Here is a 23,672-nt window from a genome sequence, read left to right on the forward strand (position 1 = left end):
CTCTAGATTCAAAACAGCTCTTGGTTCTGGAACAAAAATAGAAGTCTATTCAAACTGATCACATAATTCGTGAAAATTGAAAAGAAAGAAAAAAGGAATAATGTTCCCGAGTATAAAATTCAAGGATAGATTGAAGCACGTTAATTCTCTGCCTATTATTGACACCCCAGACAGTCTAAAGACAAACTTTAGGAAATACGATAGATATGCAAATTCCAGGTAGAAATACACTAGGGAGGAAATGCCAAGGCCAATATTTTAATCAATGGGGAATACAGTGAAAAACACTGCCATGCTTCATTCTAGCAAAAACAGCACATATTGTGCACCAATAAGGTGTGCTAGATGGCAGACGTGAGAGAATGCTTTCACCTTTCAAAACTACAGATTGAAGAGTTTCATCAAATGTAGCTTTTCCCAGTGTTGTAACAGTAGAACATTTTCTTAGCAGTGTGCAATAACACAAAATGAAAAAATAAAAACAACAGTAAAAATTTAAACACAAGAGCAAAAGAAATACACAATCAACCACCTACCAGCAATCTGCTGGAGCAAATCATTCAGTTACTTGGTTGAAGGCAGATGACTGAAACCCACCTGCACTGTGCTGAGCTCCCCATTCCTCATCCCTCCCCCTCTCAGTAACTGGCAAAGATACTCAGTGCTGGAAAGTGAGGTGAGCCCCACTGCCCTGCCCATACCACCCTGCCAGCTGAACCGCCAGTGATTTTCTGGGAACCCTTTCTGAGCCTTCAGCTTTCATTTGTAAAAGCAAGTCTCTAGTCCTTTTCAATGCGACAATACAAGGAAAAGCATGCAGACGGAATTGGTCTCTACTGAATTGCTCTCTAAGAAATAATTTAACTGATGTAAGTGTATTGGATGACCTCCCTCTTCTACAACTTATTCCTGGCCTGCTTACCACATAATTTCTGCCTACAGGACTGGCACCATGTACACCATGACCACAGTCATGGTTGTCTCAAGAAACTATAGGGCCCATAGATGGCACATGGACAACCAGCGAATTGAATGGGTCAAAGTTTTCAAATATCTTGGCCTTATTTTCCAGTCTACGGGGTCATGGGGAGCACACCAGAAATGTGCAAGGAAAAAGCATCCCAAAGGCCCAAAATTCTGGCACACTTTTTCTGCAAAAAAGGTGATAAACATATACCATCAGTCCTGGAAGTGTTCCAAGCTAAACCCCTAGCACAGTTATTATATGGGGCTCAGATTTAGACAGGCACTCACCTTGGATCTACAAAAGCTGTCCAATCAAAGTTCTTAAGGCAAATTATGTCTGTACCAGCCTGTGTCCCAAACGCATCATTGCATAGAGGCTAATCTTCCCTTGGTAGAATTGCGGATTTGGCATAGGACTCTTTAACTATTGGCTCCGCCTAAAATTAAATCCCCCCAGTCTAATATCCCTAGTGCTGCAAGATTGTAACAAGAGCGCCTGGACTAAAATTGTCTATCGAAAACTTCACTCCTGTGTTTATCACTACAACAGCTACTCACTTTGGGTTTTAGTAAAGCAAACAGTCTAATTTGTCAGCACCTAAACGATATCGAGCGTCAGAACAACTTGGCCACAATAAGGAAATTTTGCCCATGGTATGACAATTTTCCACCTACCTATTTCGACTCGCTGGCACCCTATCTGCATAACCTAGCAATTCTAAAACACAGGTGCACTTTTACTCTCACAATATTGAATGTATTGCCCTTGGCTGTATTTGAGGGACGATTCAAAGAGATTCCACACGAAAAATGCTTATGTCCCTGTGGAGATGGCCATACCAAATTGGTGGTGCATGCCCTTCTGGCTTGCACTCTTTATAAAGACTTGAGGAATGAGGTTATCACCCCTCTTTTATTGTCCACTCTGGGTTGCCCAGTCACTGCCACAGTGTCCTTTCTCTTGGCAGATCAAGATGAGCAGGTGACAGCAAAGCTTGCAAGGTTTTTAGCTGGGGCAATTAGAATAAGATCCACTATTTGACTACTGATTCAAAACCCTAAAATGTTATTTTATATAACTGATTTTTTATTTCTATTCTTTGTATATCATATTGTTGTTTTATTGCTATGGCCGATGTCTGACGCAAATAAAGATTCATTCATTCATTCATTCACCATGAGCACAGTGATGAATATTTCAAAGAAATATTTGTCAATCATTTAGCCTGAAATCCTGTACGTCGTTATGTGGCAGCAAGCCCAATTGAATTCAATGGGATTTACTTCTGAATTGGGATAGTATTATGCTGCCTTTTGGACCAAAGCCCCCCAGAGGAGCCTGCAAATATTCGATTGCAAATATTGACTGCATTCACTTACTAAAGGTAAAGGTAAAGGGCCCCTGACCATCAGGTCCAGTTGTGTCCTACTCTGGGGTTGCGGCGCTCATCTCATTCTATAGGCCGTGGGAGCCGGCGTTTGTCCGCAGACAGCTTCTGGGTCATGTGGCCAGCATGACAAAGCTGCTTCTGGCGAACCAGAGCAGCACATGGAAACGCCGTTTACCTTCCCGCCGGAGCGGTTCCTATTTATCTACTTGCACTTTGATGTGCTTTCGAACTGCTAGGTGGGCAGGAGCTGGGACCGAGCAACGGGAGCTCACCCCGTTGCAGGGATTCGAACTGCCGACCTTCTGATCAGCAAGCCCTAGACTGTGGTTTAACCCACAGCGCCACCTGGGTCCTTTACTTACTAGTGCTCAGTAATTCAACCCCCACCCCCAAAAAAACCTTTGGTACCAGAAGACTCACCTGGTGGGCTCCCATGCCCAGCTGCAGCTGTAGCAATAGCAAAAGCAGAAGCAGGTGAAACGGAACAATGGCTGTTGTCAGTCACCTGTACTGCAAAGTAAATAACAAAAAATAAAACAGCATCAACAGCGAGCATTGTTTTGTAAATGAAAACCACAAGCTTGGATATCTTATCTCCATGTATGCTTTTATGGTAGAGGAAAAAACATTGTTTAAGCATGCATATATACAAGCAAACCATCTTGCTGGAAAAACAAACAGAACGTTTTGTCAATTTTTTAAACAGTTGTATCCAAATTGTTTTTGATTCAGCAAAGGCCTCTGCTAACGGAAGAGGAAGGAATACTGTACAGTCGTACCTCGGGTTACAAACACCTTGGGTTACGAACACCTTGAACTCCGCAAACCTGGAAGCATTTTCGTTGCACACGCATTCTGCGCATGCGCAAAATGGCGCTTCAGGTTACGACCATTTCAGGTTACGAACTGCGTCCTGGAACAGATCATGTTCGTAACCCGTGGTACCACTGTATATATTTTGGTCAACTCCAACCTCCCCCTGCAGACTCCCATTACCACTTCCCATGCTGTTCCAGAAGGGCAGCCAACCCTCCAGAAGACATTTTTAGGGGACAGCATTTGGGACAGGGGGCTGGCAAAAATCACCTCTCCCCACCTTCTGTTGGCAGAGGCATCAGTTGGATCAAAAACATTTCCATGAGGGGAATTTAACTAACAGAATAAGAGAATAGGAAGATGGAGTATTTAAGGAGGAGTGGGAAATGTTTGCAGAATATCTGAAGAATCATGTTAATCAGGCTGAAATGTCAGCAGGGTTAATGTAAATTCAGCAGTATAAAGCATTAAATATATAGGGAGGGAGAGAAATATGAACATAAGGGGAAAATAGAATATGCAGTCTTAATGGATAAATAAATAGAACCATGGAAGGGGGGAGGGGAGTCAGTGATTGAATGTATGATTATAATCAATGAAATGTGAGACATGGTAATGAAAAATTATTTTTAAAAAATATGAAAAAGCATTTCCATGAGGGGAAGCCAATCAGATTCCACGCTCAATTTCTAATCATACTTAACTTCCGCATGGCCTGATTCCCAAGAGAGATGTGAAAATTCCACTATGGAAATTCCACTATGGGCTGGGTATAAATATATTATTATTATTATTATTATTATTATTATTATTATTATTATTATTAAAAGAGTCGAGGAGAAAGAAGTTACTTCCGGCTCATGCAATGGAAGTGTTGGGTTCAGGACCAAGTTGTCAGTATGTTGCATCCTTTAAGCATCTGTTAGTGGGACTAACGATTTACTGGAGCTCTACCAAAAGAATTTCACTCCTGGTTAAGCAATTTATTCACATCCTGCAATGAGTAATTAGAATACCATCTGTACATTTTCAGTGCCACACAAATAGACTTATTTCCCACTAACAGTGATCAGTATCATACATCCCATCACCATACACAGTGCACAATATGTGCCCTCAGCTTGGTTCATGAAAATCTGTCAGTTATAAGACTCAAGTCAATATTTTTCTCGAACAAATGTACATCTAGTTCAAAATATTGCAGAACATTTCATCGCATCCTAACGCAAATACGCTTTTTGTTCTCGTGCTGCTCAAATGCTAATCATTTGGAATGGTGTTATTCACATCTTCTTTTCTTACATTTTGCAGAAAGAACAGAAATAGACAGTAAACAAATTGTTTAGAAATTTATTGTCACTACAAGGTCCTTTTGTAGTCACTTAAACTGATATAACCATGCAATGTATTAAAGTTTTGCTTTTTCTAACCTTACCCCCTGGCTGTCGATAACGTAGATGTCGTGGAGTCGAAGGGGATCTACACGGGGAGAGCTCAGGAGTCTCCACAGTTGGGGCACTTTCTGGGATAGTGCGATCCACTGATACAGATTCCAGAACCGCTGCTTTAAGAAGTATGCACTTTAATATAGAGATAGCAAGTGATCTTTATAATTCAATCATAAAACATTTCACATATCTGGTATGAAGTTATGTTACACCTTCTTAAACTCTAAAAACTAAAAGGTTATTTTTTTCAGTGTGCAGATTCTGAACAAAACAGATGCATTTTAAATGATTTTTTTAAAAGAAATGATTGAAACATTTGGTTTGAAAACAACAAAAACCCACTAATGTATTTAAATTAATGAGACCCTGTATAATGGTCAACTATAAAATCACCTTTAATATAAATATATGCGGAACAAAGTAATATTGTTCTTAAGACATTGATCATAGGACATTGGTCAAGGGGTCTTCCTTGTTCTGTTCAATGTTGATGAAAGCTCTGCACATGAAAAAGGATGGCTTTATATGCACTTTTTTCATCACTGAAAATCTATGTTCATGTGAAGTTCTGTGTGTACATTGGGAGCTCCTGGTGTTTGGGATACTAGCACTTAATTCTACCAGCCAACATCATTTTATAGTTCTGTCAGTGAACTTTAGTTTACGCCGCTCATGTAACATGTTCTGAGACAACCCTTTAGGAAATTTGGGAAATAATAGTAATGATAAAATATCAGGGTAGTTGACACCGACAGAAACCAATGACACAAGTAAGTATAAAGCTTATAAATAAGGGAATAGAGGACACCAATTTAAAACAAAATAGGCTGTACTATCAATAATGAAGATAGCCGTTTCATGATTTTGCATCTACTCAGACCAATGTCTAGTGGTACACACTAAATCTCAGAAACAACATTAAAGACAGGAAACGAACAAGTCAACTATTAGATTCACCAGAATCTAAAACAAACAGCACTGCAGAGTTTATGGATTCAAAAAGAACTGAGGTGAAAGAGAATGAATGGCCACTCTCTGTGTTGTGGTAAAAATTCCATACAGTTCAAGCAGTGGTGACATCTATTAGGTACCATATGCCATTATTTAAAATAAAATTGTCAACATCATTTCGGGTTGTTCTTAGCTGCAAGACTGCCCTCAGTTCAATGTTGTCCTCACATGTGTTTGCTGTATCAGACCTGTTTAAATGCTGCACTGAAAAGTATTCTCAACTGTTATTTTTCCTGTTGCCTTTGCTCCCTTTATTGGAGAGTTTAAATCTGAAGCATAATTTGTCAAACTACATGCAAAACATAATCTCTCAGTGTATTACCCTAATGCTACTACTGAGTTTTTCTCACTTTTGTTACCAAAATCCTCATAGGATTTGATACTTCTGCTTCAAAGGTCTTTTCTTACCCAAAGCTTCTTTTGTGTCATACAAAAATCAAAGTTCTTCACCTAAAAACTAGGCAGATTATATTTAATTATTTTTACATGTATTCATTTTCCTAGTTTGTTGGTGAGGGTTGAATTTAATTATGAAGGATAGAGTTTTCAAACTATATATATCTATCTATCCAATGTACGTCTCTACTGTATCAAACTCTTAATTCCACCTTAGAGCTTCTCTCACTTGTGTTATCAAAATCCTCACTGTATCTGATGCTTCTGCCTCAGGAGACACACCTTAACAAATATTAAGGCTGCATATATTCTGTCTGTCAACCAAGAAAATAAAAATCAGCAGAATAAATCATGGAAATTCATTGTACTTGCATGTCTCTATTTGTTTTGCATAATTCTGTTTATTTTGGTGCTTTTCATTTACACAGTTAACCTTCCATTTGCCTTATTCTTGATGCATATTCAGGCAAGAAGTCACTAGCTTAGGCATTAGGAAGAACTTATGTCATTTTAATTTATTATTATTATTATTATTATTATTATTATTATTATTATTATGCTTTTCCATTCTGCATAATGCCCGTTTACACTGCTGAGATTATATAACTGCGATTCTGCTGTAAAACTGAATAATTATGTCAACAGAGGACTGAACTACATGTTTTATCTCAGGCCATACATACGGTAGTTATTAGCTAACACAGTAGAATTTATTACATAGGGTAGTCTGCATTTCAGTACCAAACAAATGAACAGAGACTAATAGAGGAAGCCAGCTGTAACTGTTATGCATGATAATAGATACTAACTTTTGGCATAGTATCTGCCACCGAGGCATTTTTTATCTGCAAATGAGAACTAAACTTGCTTAACTTCTTATTTGCTAGAAATATTATTTCTGACACCATTCCTTAAGCTTATTTAATTAATGATGGGCTAATTACCACTGACATTATAACTAATGTCATTTTAAAAGATCTCTTGTTAAACAATATATTACTTTCTATGGTGACAAATCCTTTGGTGAAGACTGTATTAAGAGTCTCAGCAGGGAGCTTTTTTAAAAAAATCTTTTTCAAGGGAATTATGCTTTCTTCAGTTTTACTGTAATTCTTGTCAGGTTTCTCCAAAGAAATAAAAAGGGGCTATGCTCTTTTTTTGGGGGGGGGGAGGACTACAACTCATATAAGTAAAAAAAAAGAGAAGAAAACTGAGGCTGATAGAAATTTTCATGAGCACCAATTTCCTGGTTAGAATTTGCATGTTTAACAAGGAAAACCTTTGTAGAACAGATAAACAAATTACATAAAAACATCAAATATGTTTCTCTGCTCTTTGTCCAATTCCAGGACATTCATCACAGCTCACAGAGATGTGTGAAGGTCCCCAAGGCCCATCTAGTTCAGCACCCTGTTCCCCAGATGCCTCTGGGAAACCCACAAGTGGGATGTGAGGCCAATGGCCCTTTCCTACTGTTCTTTCCCAGAAACTGGTATCCTGGAGGCAGTAGACAGCCATCGCGACTCATAGACATGGGTAAGACCAGGCATCCCCAAACTTCGGCCCTCCAGATGTTTTGGACTACAATTGCCATCATCCCTGACCACTGGTCCTGTTAGCTAGGGATCATGGGAGTTGTAGGCCAAAACATCTGGAGGGCCGCAGTTTGGGGATGCCTGGGTAAGACTAAAGCTCCATGTATTTGCCCAATCCCTTTTTAAAGTCATCTAAGGTTGCATTCATGTGGCATTTTATTCCATTTCCCAACTTTTCCCAAACTGTTGATTTCCGCATTATATCTGCATTTTCACACAACATAAAAGTGACTTCCAGAAATATAGCGGAATATTGCACAAGTTTAGTGCCGATTTATTTGCGAATACATTTTTTTCTGAAAGTTGCACTGAAGAGGGAATTGCAGGTGCAGCTTGTCATGTAAGCTACACCTGCTGGAATTCTTATTTCTACGCAGATATTAAAGGTGCAGGAGTCCTATAGCTACCCTAGAATAGGACCAGAAATTCCAGCCATTATTTGTTGAAATAATTGCTCAAGGGATCTACACAAATTAAGGGGGGTTGCATCTTACAGCTCTAGAAAATCCTCTTTCTACATTTCTTACACTGATCCATAGCTGCCAAGTTTTCCCTTTTCTCGCGAGGAAGCCTATTCAGCATAAGGGGAAATCCCTTAAAAAAAGGGATAACTTGGCAGCTATGCACTGATCTTTTGAAGAAGAGGGGCCACTTTATTCCTCCACTGTTCCTTTCCCATTTGTGCACATAAAGGTAAGAGGATTTCAAGTTGTGCACTCGAGCAATGGATGATTTTCAAAACATAAGCATGCCCACCTCCCTTGTACCAGCACACCCACATTTCTTTGCAAAATAACAACCTTTAATTACACAATATATTGTATATATAATACCTCTTCGGATGCTTCTCCTTAGTTTGTTGCAAAGCTCAATACGTGGATTCTCTGAGTTTTCGTCTGCAAAGCCAGGACTTTGTTCTGGAGATGAAGGGCCTTTGCTAAGGTCCAATGGTACTTTAGATAGCGTGGGTGGTGGTGAAGTGGCAGGGCTGTATGTTGAGGTAGGGCTACTGGCAAGAGAGGACGTAGACAGATCTAAAGCCCCTACCCTAGAATTTAGTGGAGAACTTAGTGACAGTTTCCTGGTTCTGACAGGCGAGGAAGTCCTAGAGAGTGATAGAGGTGGAGGGGAAGAGAATTTGCGGCAAAGGTGTGGTGATTTTGCGTCAGCCAGGTGTTCTCCTCTGTTGTTTTGATTAGTAGCAAAAAACAATTCCAAAGATCTAGGAGAGAAAGGAAAGGCCTGAATGGACTTTGAACAGTGCATGTTAAAAACTACTCTTAAAGGAACACAGGTCACTTGTATTTTATGTGGCGGTAACATTTTGGAGATGGCATGTACAGGCAACTCCCCATTTACGCATATTGAAAGCACGTGCACATCGCCGCAAACCTGGAAATGGCACGAAAAGTGCAAAAATGGCGCTAAAAGAGTGAGAGAACAGCAAAAATGGTGCAAAAACAGTGTCTAGCAATCCCATGAGCCTTTGCAAGTGAAAACCCAGGAGCCCTTGCATCAAACTTTGTGGAGAGTTGGAGCTTGAGCAATGAGATTTGGAAGGAGCATTTAATTTGTGTGATTTCAACTGGCTGGCATTCAACCGCGTAAAGTTGAAATGGCACGTGTGAATTGTTGGGAGAGTGGGTTATGGGTTTGTTTTGTTCTTGTTTTTATTATGTATTTTGTGTTTTTATTTTTATGCTGTGAACTGCCCCGAGATCTTAAGATGAAGAGCAATATACAAATTAAATAAATAAATGTGCGTAAGATGCAAGCTACCTGTATATAATATTGAAATATGGTTATGTGCATATTGGAAAATAAAAGAGACAAATTCCAAAATAGAACATCTACCATACGAGGAGGTATGAATTGATTGGCATTACAAAGTCCAGGATGGATGTTTGAGGCCCAGCTGGATTTTATTCCTTCTCCCATGGCCGAAAGAGTAAGCAGTATGTAAAGCATAAAAACAAACATATGTAAAATTGTTATCCAGTGCATTTTGCAGGGTTTATTATGACAGGAGATCTCACGAGAACATAATGAGTAGAAAGGAACTCACCTAACAGGGATTGAGGTGAAAGGCCTTTTGTATATATCCGACAGTTTCTCCAAGACAACTGCTGCAGTAGTAAATATGCGATAAGTATGTAGGAATGTATTAAGGAAATCAATACTGAGAAATCGCAAGTCTGTTAATCTCTCCAAAAGGCGTTCAACGCTTGCATAACGAATCTGGGGCACTTTGCAGGAGTTTAGTGTTTTGCTGAAGCAGATGTCAATGTCATCTTTGTGAAGACGTGCATCAGATCTACATAATATAATTATTTCAAGACTAAAATTAAACATCATTTTGCAAGTCGTACTCAGGGTTTTTGTTTTTTTAAGAGATGCTGTCATTTTTAAAAATATAAAAGACAGTCTTTTCTATACTCTTATGCAACTCATACCTATGCAAACCTCCCCCCCCCAAAAAAAGAGAGTTAAATGTGGGATGTGTGGGAAAGCCCCAATGATTATTCTGGCAGAATGCAGTAGGATGTATCCCAAAATCCTTGGGGCTTTTGTATTTCATTTTTAATTTGTATTACTGTACTCAAAGTGGGTTTTATAATCAGGAATAAATGTGCTTGTCACTTTCCAGCCTCCACTATACCATATATGGCCTTTCAGCAGCATTGCAGCTCTACATGGGGCAGTGGAGACGCTTGTAGTGAAAGGGATTCTGCTGCATGCGGCATAGGGTAGCGCAGTACCTTGGTTCTCAAACGCCTTGGTACTCAAACAACTAGGAACCCAAACACTGCAAACCCGGAAGTAAGTAACTTTTTTCGGAAGCCACATGTGCTCAATTTTGAGTGTTAAGCTTCCAATTTGATTGCCACACTTCCGTTTTGAATGTTACGCTGAGATCTGTCTGTTTCTGCTATTTATTTTGTGTTTTTGTTTCTGCGGCTCTTTTTGTTTTGTTTTTGTGACTGTGTGGAACTCAGCTCAGCTACTGATTGATTGATTGATTGATTGATTGTGTGACTGCAGTACATTGTTTATTCCTTTCATTTTATGGATCAATGGTCTCGTTAGATAGTAAAAATTCATGTTAAATTGCTGTTTTAGGGGTTGTTTTTATAAGTCTGGAACGGATTTTGCATTACAGTGGTACCTTGGTTTACAAACTTAATCTGTTCCGGAAGTCCGTTCTTAAACTAAAGCATTGGTTTAAGCCAAGGTGTGCTTTCCCATAGCAGCGGGGGCCTTAATTTACAAATGGAAAACACTCAACAGGAAGCAAAACATGTTCTTATTCCAGGGCAAAGTTCACAAACCAAAACACCACTTCCGGGTTTGCAGCATTCTTAATCCAAGTTGTTCATAAAGTAAGCTGTTCTTAAACCAAGGTATTACTATACTTTCTATGGGAAAGCGTGCCATGGTTTTGGATCGCTTTGGTTTTGGAATGGACTTCTGGAATGGATTAAGTTTGAGAACCAAGTTACCACTGTATCACCCTAGTGCAAGGACTTTTAGTTATGCAACAGAAGTTCCCCCTTTCCTCCTCTTCATCCTAAATCTGTTCTAGGGTTTCCCTCAACCCTCTGGAGGGCACAAGGGGCATGCAAGGAGAGGGGAGGGAGGGGAAGTTCCACTGTGCAAGCAGAAATCCTTGCGCTAATGGATGTACTTCACTGGATACTGCCCACAGAGTCTAAGGTTGGTTGTGTCTGCCAGGGTAACACCAGAGTCTAAAGAAAATCTTAAAACAAACACTTATAAAGTAGCACACACATTAAATGTAAAATTATAACAATGATTTCAAGAACAAAAACTAGTATATTCCTATTCAGACTAATAGTTTTCTAAATTTTGAAAAGCAAACAAGGTAGGCACACAAATATTGCAGCATTTCCCTGTGAAACAAAACAGCAAGGTTTCAATTTTGCATTTGAAGGATAATGCAAGAAGTCCCACAGTATGGCTACATGTCAAAATCAGCAAACTTACTTGATCATATGTGGCACAGTGACTTTGGAGTTTTCTTCAAATACTATGGTCATTAAACCGTTGCACCGTATGTTGTCAACACACTGTATAAGATAATAACAAAGGGGGGTGGAAATACAGGGTGATTTTTTTTATAAAAAAAAATCTTGGTAAATCTCAACTGCAATACTCACAGTAAATGAAAAGCTCTATCTGTTGAGCCAGAAGGAACAGAAAACTAGAGCTCCCAGAGTTCCTGGCAATGGATGTCTTTTGAATGAACATGTTAACAACCACCATAATGCTATTCCCTCCCTGTCATGATCTTGATGTTAAGGGGTACTCTGGTGTTGGAGACTCTCCAAGAAGGTCTGGTGCTGAATAAAGCTTATTATGAGCCAGGCATGAAGACTGAGCAGACTGATTGGGTCAGGTCAGGTTTATAGTGGGCATAACAGTGAACTCCATTTACCATTCCAAATCCCATGATTACAACTGTTACTAGTTCCTTTTTCTTGCACTTTGGAGATGTTATAATCATTTATTATTCTCCTGCTATTTGCTGAGTTCAGTAAGGTAAATAATTCTACTGTTGCTTTGTTAAAACCTACATTCTGCTACATATGCCATACTCTTCAACATATTCTGTATTTCCAAGTATCTGTAACATGTGATAACAACCAGTAGTGATTTTTATTTTTTATTAATAGAAAGGTGAAGTACCGGTATTTGCTTCAGGGCATACCATGTGGGGGGGATTTATTAAGTTTTCTGCTCTTTTATGAATACTGAGCTTTTAAAAATTTATTTCTAGGGCAAATTCATGACTCAAATTCACTCCAAATATTTGTTAATATGATAAAAATGGAGGTGGGAGGGAGCCATCAGTAAGTTTAATTCTCATCAATTTCAGTACAAAGAGGAGGAGGGGGAAACCAGTATATCTGCATATCCTGAAGGAACTTTGCTTTTTAGTTTCGGTCCCACCAATTAATCAGAGGAAAATGCTAATCTGTGATTAAAGCTTTAGTTGATTAATGTACCAGTTAAATAGATTAAAGGTTGCAGCACCAATCACATTACCAAAGCAGAGGGGAAATGAATGTCCCTTTGTTTGCTTTTGGCTTGCTTCACAAGCAGCTTACAGATCACAACTGAACTCTTCTCGAGTAACTAGTATGAGGCTTGCAACCTTACAGGAGTTACTCTAAATGTAACTGATTGTGTTTGCAATTAGCATTTTTTCATGAAGTCTGATGCTGGTATTCATGTGAGAACGGGCCATGGTCTGCCCCTCATTTGAAAAAGGGTTCGTACTCCACTTCATGGCATTCCTAACCCAAAATCATCCACCCCTTCGAAGAGGTACACGTATTTCGTGCAGTTGGTGTAGCCTAATCTTGCATTGTATCTCTTCTTGACTGTTTCTTCCTCCGTCACTATCAAAGTCTATTTATTTATTATTTATTTTATTGTTGAACTAACACCAGTTCAACATGGGCAAGTTACCTTTTTTAAAAAATTTGAACCCAGGTCGCACTATTTTGTTACTGATACCAAAGTAAGTATATTTCCTACATGTCAAGCCTTGAAATTATTATTACGTGCTGAGCAAAACATGTAATCTCCAAGAAAGTGAAATTACCTGACTAATGTCGCTTGTCCAGGCTGCTTTTTCCTGCCGTGAAGGGGCTAACAGGACAATGGTAAAAGGAGGCGCATCTGCTGGTTCAACCACAATCTTGAAGTCAAGATGTCCAAACACTTGCCCAGAACCTTTCACTTCACAAAGGGAGCGAAGAACAAAGCAATTACAGATGGAAATCTGAGGCGCATAAAAACTCGAGGCACAACCCAGATAAATTTGTTCTGCACGCAGCATCTGTTTGTCTACAGTGTGGCAAGATTTAGGCCCCTGCCAGGGCTATTCATTAGCACAGTTACTTTTTCTACTTCGAACACTGGATTCCCAGGGCATATCACAAACTGTTTATGATGTTTATGATTTCAGAAATGGCTTGCCATGTACCATGGGAAGCTGCTGATTGAGAAAAACAAGTTTAAAATGTTCTTCAGCTTCGAATTCTGGTCCACATGTCCCTCAATACCCCATTTTTGTTTAACGAACTTTCATGGATGCATCCCCACTACCCATAGAGAATTCTACCTTCCACTGAAACGACTGGGAAAACCTACAGCAATGGAAAGCTTAGAGCCCCAGTTTTTGCCCCAGATACCAAGTAGTTTCCTCTCAATTCAGGAAGCCACCCAAACCTCATATGGTTTCTTGTTTTGCAACTTGAACCTGAGAGCATAATTCCTTTATATCTTTTATATTATACATGCCTACTTAGAGTTTAAATCTCACTGAGTTCAATGGGGCCTACTTGAAGGTGTACGTGTTGAGACTGCAGCCTTAGTTCCTGGCGATCCCTGGATTGTGGTCCAAATCAGATATGATGCAATGCCCAGCCCCCCCCCCCAAATCCGCAATCTGCCCAACATTCCACTGATCCAACTTCCCAGTTAAAAATCACCTATTCATATGAAACAACTAGGCACACACCCATTCCTTTTATTGCAGGGCTGAACAACCTTTTTTTAGCTGCATTTAGTGGTAAGTATTGGAGTTCCACTCAGACATACACATTTATTTCTCTTTTCTCTCTCTCTTTCTCACACACAACACAGTGAACCCACAAACATGCAGAGAGATGTGCAATACAATCTCAGTGATCCCTTGTGGGCTCCCCTTCATTCTCTAGGTGATTGGCACTGGGTAAAAGTCCTCCGTTCTTCCCTGCACCAAGCAGCTGGAGAAGGGGAGAGGGGAGATACTATTGCACAGCCAGATGGGCGGGGTATAAATATACTATTATTACTATTATTATTGCACACCTTCCTGCTCTCCAGTCAATTGGCACTGGCAATCAAACCCCTCTCATACTGCCAAACAGCTGTTGGGGGAGCACAGTTATTATCATTCCAGTCTGTCTTCCTCTGGTGGACTGAGGGGAGTGGTTTGGTGGAAGCAGCAGTAGAGGTTGACCAACTTATGAGAGGCAGAAAAGGCTTGTGGTATGTAGATTTCCCTCCTGTGTTTTCTTGGGAGCTGCGACAGACACGTTATCTGGGGACTGTATTCATTATACACAGAAAAATACACCAATGTTTGTGTAAACATTATAATTATATGAAACAGTTTGATATAACTTACAGTCATCATCACTCGTATCAGCCTCCTCAATTAGTGTGCATTCTATTAACGAGAGAACACCTCCTGCCTAGGGATATAAATAATACTTTTTTCAGGAATCTATTTTATCCTCTCCCCCACTTAAAATTATGCAAAATTATGCAATTTAATGTTACACAGTCTCCTAGAAAGGATTGTTCCAAAAGCTGAACACATTTGCAAAAATCAGGAACATTATTAATTCCAAAAAATGAAGATAAATTTAAGCTGCATGTGTTCCTTTTTCCAATTAAAATAATTCCGCAATGTATTAACCAACAGCAAATAAAATCAATTTTACTGATAGGATTAATGGCATGGCACACTCATTCATACCAGCCTAGCAACTCCATGGGAGAAATATGTGAATATAATAAATAAGGTACCTGAATCCCAAACAGAAAAACAGATTAATGCAGACCTATTTTTTTCAGATTTGAATAAATTACAGTTTCAATCCATGTAGGGGAATAATTCAAGAAAAAATACTTTCCTGTAAAGTTATACTAGAAGGCTATATCATTGGAAACGGCATTATATATATATATGCAGGGCCAGTCCGACCATGCGACCAGCTGGTTGATGAAGGCGTGCAATGGATGGTGTGTCCCTTGCAATAAAATTGTTCCTGTAACATTTCCGTGACCAGATTTCAATTTCAATTACAATTAGCTTAGAAAAGCTAACACTCTGTTCAAATTGTAAGTTTGCCCATACAGTACTGAGATATCGTTTCCAGGCAATTCTTGTGCATTGCCTCAGTTGCTCAATTTACTGAAATACATAAAAATCCTTCATGTCCTAAATGAAACTACCATGCAGTAATGAAATGTAACACATAGTGAGAAACACCAGAATTAGGAACTTTGTGCCCTACATTCCACCATGCTAAATGTAAATGATGTAACTATGAAAACACTGTACCTTAAGTAGATGCAGCTTTCCTCCAGAGCTCCTTGTACAAATTAAAAAGTGTTTTGTAAATAAAAAACATTGCCTTTCTCCTTCTTTTTTCAAAGACAATGATCCCAGGCGAACTTTACTAAGTTTCCCCCTCTCAACGGAAGGTACTTGTATCAGAGTACCTAGTGATTACAAAAGCAAATGGTATATTGTAAATATAAGATACCTCATTATCTATTTGATATTATATACCTCATTATCTATTTGATATTATGTATATCTCTCTTAGCGCACCATGTGGGGCAAGTAGAAGAAGAAGAGGAGTTTGGATTTGATATTCCGCTTTATCACTACCCGAAGGAGTCTCAAAGCGGCTAACATTCTCCTTTCCCTTCCTCCCCCACAACAAACACTCTGTGAGGTGAGTGGGGCTGAGAGACTTCAGAGAAGTGTGACTAGCCCAAGGTCACCCAGCAGCTGCATGTGGAGGAGCGGAGACACGAACCCAGTTCACCAGATTACTCTTAACCACTACACCACACTGGTAGAGATGACAATCCAAATTACACTGGTTTTACTAAAGCAGGAGTAGCCAGTGTGGTGTTTTCTAGATGTTGTGGCCAGCTCCCATCTTTGTCCAGGCAGCATGGCCAGGAGTCAGGCATGATAGGAGTTGTAGTGCAACAAACACTACACTGGGTTACCCTGCAGGAAAGTGTTTGACTATAATCCTCTGCATGGGCTGTTTAAGGCCAATGCACAGGATTGAAGTCAGCAGAAGTTAAGCAACCTAACTGCAGAGGGCTACAGAATTTCAATTACACAAAAAGAATATCATCAACTGTAGGACAAAATTCAGCAAACAATAAAAAAAATTCACTTCATTCATATTTCTTATTCACCCAATAACTAGACTCTCTGGGCAATAGCAAAACTCAATCTGCCTTTGCTATTCAAAATTACTGTATTTATTTTCACTCAGGATAACAAAGTAACGTAATTCCAACCACTGATCCCAAAGCAACCACCAGTGGGACTGATTATTAAAAGTTTGTTTTATACATATCTAAAACTTTTCCAGAAGAATGGAAACATTAAAATAATAAAATAAAATAAAATAATGACAAAACATTGATAATGGAAGTCCCTCCCATTACATGTCAGACAGATGCCATCTCTACTGTTTTTGTTTTTGATGCCTACTGAAGTCCTTTGTTTTTCAACAAAGTCTTGTAAATGGATTTTTTTCTCATTCTGTGGACTTGTCCTCAACAGAGGTTACTGTGTGTTTGCAGCTGTTAACATTCTCCTTTTTATTTGTGTAGTCCATATGACATTGCCCTCAGACAGCACCAGTATTTATGCTTTTCCCCTGTAGATTTGGATTTACCCGATAACAGGGACCATCTGATAAATTGGGGGAAATTGCCATCTGAACTGCTCCACTGATGGTTGCAGACTATGTACTGCTCTCCTTTCTGTGTTCACTACTTCCTCATTGCTTTAATGCTGTGATCTTAACTATTTCTGGTGCACTCCTGAACAAAAGATTTCACCCCCCTTTATTTTGATCCCTCAGATTTGCACAGAACCGGAAAACCACACAAGCAAACCACATTAAACAGTAATCTCAAAAGTGTGTGCTGAGAATTTACAATTGCTTTCCCTTCTTTTGCAGCCTGCAAGTAAAGGTGCATCAGAGCTTGGCAATGTTTGGCATAGTAGCATCAACAAATTTGCTGGCAGATACATACTAATGTTTAATTGTTTTTAAATCATTGCTTTCTTAAATATAGGCTTTCAGTTGTTTCTGTTTTAGCTGAAAGCCACATTGAGTCCCTGTCAGAGAAAAAGGTAGGATATAATATAATATAATATAATATAATATAATATAATATAATAATAATAATAATTTATTATTTATACCCCGCCCATCTGGCTGGTTTCCCCAGCCACTCTGGGCGCCTTCCAACAGAAAAATAAAATAAAATAATCTATTAAACATTAAAAGCCTCCCTAAATATTATTATTATATTTGCATGTATCAGAACTTTTTCCCACTTTACATCTTGCACCTCCTAAAAAGCTGCTCCTGAAGGGCACGAGAGCCTCTGGCAAGAAAAGCTGAAGTAGGAAACCAAAGGGAAAATCCATTCTCTTTAAGTGGAATCATTTTCAGCTGTCACACAGGGCAGTCTGGATTATATTACATATATATTTTAATTCTGAATTCTGCTTTCATAATGCAATGAATTTTTTTTAAAAAAATCAAGCAGGATGGAGTGTGGTATAGTTCCTAGTAAATATGCAACACAGATCTTTTGGTATCCAAGTTATTCTCCCCATTTTTATGCACAGAAGTGGCATCTAAATCTTTCTTCAATACTGGTGAAGGAGCAGCTTTCTACGCCACACCTGAGGCCAGCAAGCTAGATTTAGGGGGTGCAGGACATGCCGTAGAGATGCTGCTCCCTCCATCCCCACATTTCCTTAATGGTAGGACAGGGCCCTGAACAGATTCTTTTTTTTCCTGTAGCTATTGGAATAAAAATAATTTAACCATAATGTCTTCAAGTAGAGGGATAAAATACAAAGAAGAGTGACAGTTTGATTATATAATGGGATAAGTAGGTTTGGCATGGAGGCAGCCATTCTGTCAAAACAGGTACATTCTGAAAAGCTGAAAAGGCTTATGGTGGGGTAGGACCACTGCAGCATCATTCTGTTGAAAACCGCTGATCAGGGACCGCTGCCTTTTCAGGTTGGGTCTTAAAAGGTTTTCCATTTTAAAGGAGCCATTTGATGAAATATCAGCTACTGTAATAGCTGAAAGGCAGCTTAGCCTGCATGACAACAGCAATTATATTGCAATATTGAGACACAGAAAACAACAACAACAACAGTGGGATGAGAAACCTTACTTCCATTGCCCTGAATCCTGAAAATATATGCCCAAGGTGTGTTAATTTAGTTCAAATGGACAATAACAGCCACCAAACAGTCTCCACATTGTACCAGAACAATTTTTACTCATTTATGGCACTGATATACAGGCTAGCGAATTGCTTAGGATCTTCTTATGAGACCCTGCTGCTGTTAATACAACCATCTGATTGCCACTTGGGGCCCACATTTCTGCTGGATCACTCCTACCAGTTTCTGATCTCACCCTTTCTCTTAACAGTGATTGTGCCCTATGCAAATCTGCTCAATAATATTGGGAGTCTCTCTAAAACATGGTGGGAGGAAGTGGTGACCAACTGGCAAAGTTTGCCTCCCCTCCAAAGAATTTTATCCATGTGTGTAATTTGTATTACTGTTTTTAATTTACACACACTGGACACACACACACACACACACACACACACACACACACACACATATATATATATATATATATATATATCAAAGGTACGATAACAATCTTCCAAACAAATAATAATAAAAACCCCCACAAAGGACTAAAAAATGTGAAGAGACCTTAAATTCCCATAGCAGAATGGAAGTTTAAACCAAGGTTCATCAAGTCTTAGGCCCAAAACTATATACAGGTAAAGGTAAAGGACCCTTGGATGGTGAAGTCCAGTCAAAGGCAACTATGGGGTTGTGGCGCTCATCTCGCTTTCAGGCCAAGGGAGCCAGGGTTTGTCCACGGCCAGATTTCTGGGTCATGTGGCCAGTATGACTAAACCTCTTCTGGCGCAATGGAACACCGTGACAGAAACCAGAGCGCACGGAAACACCATTTACCTTTCTGTCGCAGCGGTACCTATTTATCTACTTGCACTGGCGTGCTTTCAAACTGCTAGGTAGGCAGGAGCTGGGACAGAGCAATGGGAGTTCACTCCGCTGTGGGGATTCAAACTGCCAACCTTGCGATCGGCAAGCCCAAGAAGCTCAGTGCTTTAGACCACAGCGCCACCTGCAACCCTAAACTATATCCATTAACACAGAGATGAACCTGCACAAGCATGTTTTTAAACATATTTATTGGAAAGTTCATTCATACCCCTTGCGTCCAAATTAACAGTCTCAACTCATGAGTGAAAACAGCTTTCTCTAGTATTTGGACTCAAGAGCTTGAAAGAAATCAAAACAAGCTTTGAACAAGGAGTACTATAGCAGCTGACTTTTCTAAAGTAGCTGTGAAGTGATTTTCCCTCACTTTTTTTATATAACATTGTCCAGAGCCCTGAAAATACGTGCCTTTGAGAATGCAGTATTTCATTTTATAATAATAAAAAGGTACTATTAAAAATGTTGCCATATTATAGTTTATTAATGCACATAATTTTAGGTAGACACACAATGCAGAATCAAACATTACTGAGGTATTAAGGCTCAATTCCTATACATACATATGAGGAAGCAAGTGCCTAAAGATGATGGGTACTGTATTGCGAAAGGCACTTCCCAATGCAGGGCTCCAAGTGACCCACAACCAATGGATTCATCATATGTGCATCAACACCTATGCATGCAAGATTTACATGCCAATGCTGTTTCTTTCACTGGCTCACAAAAGCTAAACACACAGGCTAACTCAATCAAATAAAAACGCTTTAAGCATGACATCAGGTCACATGAGACTCTGTAAAGGTGACTGTTTTTTAAATGTGCCTAGAAGCTCTTTTAAATCAAATGAATGTAAACCAAATGAATGCAGTGAAACTTGCTTCCAAGTAAATATGCTTAAGACTACTTTATACACACACACACACACACACACACACACACACACACACACGAGTGAGCAAAAGGGACTTCTAATTCCATCTTCCACTCCTCCGCTTAGCAGCATTCCATACACCCTCAAGATCTGTTTCAGGGGTTGCAGGAAGGTTGAGGAAGGGATGTCCCACTGCATTAGCAGAAGTCCACTCATGCAGTGTTGAATTCTGCACAATTTTGGCACAGATATGAGCAGTTACTCAGTGATAATATTTTAATACACAAAAGTATAGGTGAATGGTATACTACACAGAGAATTTACAGCGTAGAGAATTTACACACAACATATTAATTCCATAAGAATGGAGGTTGCTTTTTGTTTTGTTTTTACACTCTGCTTACAACATGGAGTTAAGTCATACAAGGAAATTCACACAAGGAAAGTAAAACTTTCTGGTCTTATACATTTCAAGTATAATTTTAACAATACATTCAAAAACACACTGCCTAGCTTCAGCAAAGTTGTGTGTTACCATGAAAGTGAGAAGTTATAAGACCAGCAATGCAATGTCTAACAAGAAATATTTAAATTTATATAGTTGTACATTTTGCAGAACAATCTGTTTCTCAGACTGACCGTACAAAACTATACTTATCTATTCTTTCTGTAAATCGCTTTTATGACAATCGAGCCGTAATAAATCTTGTGAAATAAGTAAGATAAAGAACGGAAGCCAAACGGTGGGAGGGCACCGGCGGTGGGAGGCCTCATTAGGGAAAGCGCTATTCCGTTTAAGAACAGTCTCGGTTTAAGAACAGACTCCCGGAATGGATTAAGTTCGTAAACCGAGATACCACTGTACACTGAAGAAAGTCCCATTGATTTTAAGGATGCTTTCTCCCTGGTACCTGTGTGTAGAATTGCAGCATCAGTGCTCCAAAGGACCATCAAAAAGGGGTTGAGTTAGTGCCAGGTACACTGACTGTTGGTGCCATTCCAGTGGCAAGTCTTACACCTGTCACTTCCACAGATCCAGATTTTAAATCCAGATCATTGGCAGATAATGCTGGGGTAAATACTGATCAGAGGAAAACCTTTGACAGCTGAGAGAACACTTTAAATTCCTAGGAGACCAGATGAGGTCTCTGTTGTTTGTTTTTGTATCAGCTGTTCAGAGAGCTAAAAAGAGCACTTAAAATGCGTAAGCATCAACTTGTAGATGTGTGAAATTCTTCCAGCCATCAATAATATTTATAACAAGATCAAGGATTTGCCATTTCTTTGTCATGTGTTGCTTTTTCAATATGACTTCCACAAGATGATGATTTCAATCTGTGACACTTTCACTTTCAAAACTTATGAAGCAGAGAATTGTGTTCAATCAGAACAGTGTGAAATTTTAAGATAAACACTGCCTGCTCTCTTTTTGTAAACAATACAAAAGTATATGACGCTTGCTCAGTGTGGTCGCTGGAAAACAGCTGAGCAAGTGGCTACAGACTTTCCTAATAGTGTTTAACTACTGGTGTCAGTAGCTTCATTTTTCATTTTCTTCTTGGAAACATTCATGGATCATAAACTGGGCCTGCAACAAAACACTGCAGGGCAAAATGCTGCTGCTGTTCAACTTCACTGGGCTGTCTTGAGGTTCCCCTTCTATCAAGTTGTTCTGGAAGGATTTGGTTTGTACTTCTGAAAACCTTTGGGTTCCCCTGGAACCTGCTGTTTGAAATTTTGGCTACAGAAGAACTGGTACTTGGGCAACTGGTGTTGATAAAAGTGTGTATTAGAGGTAAGGAAACTCTGTCCCTCCAGGTGAAATTGGATTCAGTTCACATGAATTCTCATGAGAATTTTTTAATCCACAAATGTGGAGAGCTGAATTTTAGACTGGTGAAAATGAGAACCTAAATGGAGACATCCTTCCATCCCTATAACTGACCACTGGGCCATGCTGGCTGCAGTTGATGGAACTGGAATCCAATAACATCTGGAAGGTGACACACCCCTGGTGTAAATTGTATTATATTCTGTTTACGTAGAGACTCACTACAAGCTGAGTGTATGGGAGAACGAACTTTATTTTCACAGAGTAACAAGCTTCTCCAGCCAGGCAACACCTCTGAGTTAAGCTCTCCAGTGGCTGGCTTCCTGGGTCACAGCTACTTCTCTTAAAGGGGGCTCATGCCAGATATTTAGTTGATAATGGATACCCTACATATATGACTATGTTAACCTGCACTGCACATAGTTGTGTACCATAAATTCTGAGCTTCCACAGCAGAGGTCTTCCAGAAGACATGCATGTCCCTGGGCATTTCAAGTATACCAGATAATGTAATACTCTCATAACTTTTCTCCTGCTCCGGCACTGAAAAGACAATCTGAAGGGGGGGAAATTATCAGACTGTATCATTTTGAGCTGTTCCTGAAGCACAGATGAAGAACGGAAACAAAAGACAGCTGTTTTCATTTCTCACAATCTCTCCACTATTTGACAAAGCTTCAAGTACTCCAAGTTTCTCTTGTGCTTTTGCCCGAATGTTGGCATCATCTGGGACTGCAACATCTATTGGCCAGACAGACCTATTTTCCATGTTGCTGTAGATAATTTCTGATCCACTGAAGACGATAGTCCGGTTATTGTGTATGTTACTTTCCCACGGGTGGTTTACTATTATTGTGCTGCTGTTTTTCATGACCCCTGGAAAAAAAACAGCATAGAGGTGGGGCTCAGCAGCAGCCCAAACTGTGGGGTTAATATTCATGAATTGTATCTGGACAATCACACACTTATGGTGCCAGCTATATATTGCACCCTTATTTTTCCCAATGATGCCAACATTAACTCTGGTTTTCAGCTATGCTATCTTAATACTGTAGAAATGCATGCTAAAGAAAATGGTCTTACCTTGTCGTATAAAAGTTTGGCTGGTGTCCAATAATATATCACAACCCTCTACTATCATTCTTTCTATTGCCAGATTTTTCCGTATGTTTTCTGTGTCACTCACTTCATCATGCATCACTCTGTTGCAAAGAGAAAAGGGAATGTTCAGCTTCAAGAAATGAAGTGCATGCATAAAGCAAATATAGCTTTCCCATACCTTATTAGGAACCTTCACCATGAACAACTCTCTTCCAGGTCCCACCACCATGTGAGGCTAGCTAGGTGATGGCTAGAAAGTCTTTTTGGCATTGGAACTTACATGTGAAATCCTTTCTCCAAAGAAGCTTGCCTAGTGTCCTTTTAGC

At 39.4% G+C, this 23,672-nt stretch overlaps 1 protein-coding gene across 2 annotated transcripts in view; it reads right to left on the reverse strand.

Annotated features, from left to right (window-relative positions):
• Window positions 1–23,672, reverse strand: part of RASGRF2 (Ras protein specific guanine nucleotide releasing factor 2) — a 92,074-nt gene that overhangs the window by 26,425 nt on the left and 41,977 nt on the right. For both annotated transcript variants that reach the window (XM_035099765.2, XM_035099768.2), the window contains exons 9-17: window positions 23,329–23,447; window positions 15,767–15,927; window positions 14,825–14,891; window positions 13,253–13,389; window positions 11,629–11,711; window positions 9,689–9,937; window positions 8,457–8,845; window positions 4,609–4,737; window positions 2,778–2,867 (exon numbers count right to left, since the gene is read on the reverse strand). In XM_035099765.2, coding sequence (XP_034955656.2) covers window positions 2,778–2,867; window positions 4,609–4,737; window positions 8,457–8,845; window positions 9,689–9,937; window positions 11,629–11,711; window positions 13,253–13,389; window positions 14,825–14,891; window positions 15,767–15,927; window positions 23,329–23,447 — 1,424 coding nt within the window. The remainder of the gene's footprint in view (window positions 1–2,777; window positions 2,868–4,608; window positions 4,738–8,456; window positions 8,846–9,688; window positions 9,938–11,628; window positions 11,712–13,252; window positions 13,390–14,824; window positions 14,892–15,766; window positions 15,928–23,328; window positions 23,448–23,672) is intronic.

This window comes from Zootoca vivipara, chromosome 11, assembly GCF_963506605.1.
Source record: "Zootoca vivipara chromosome 11, rZooViv1.1, whole genome shotgun sequence".
NCBI lineage: Eukaryota > Metazoa > Chordata > Lepidosauria > Squamata > Lacertidae > Zootoca > Zootoca vivipara.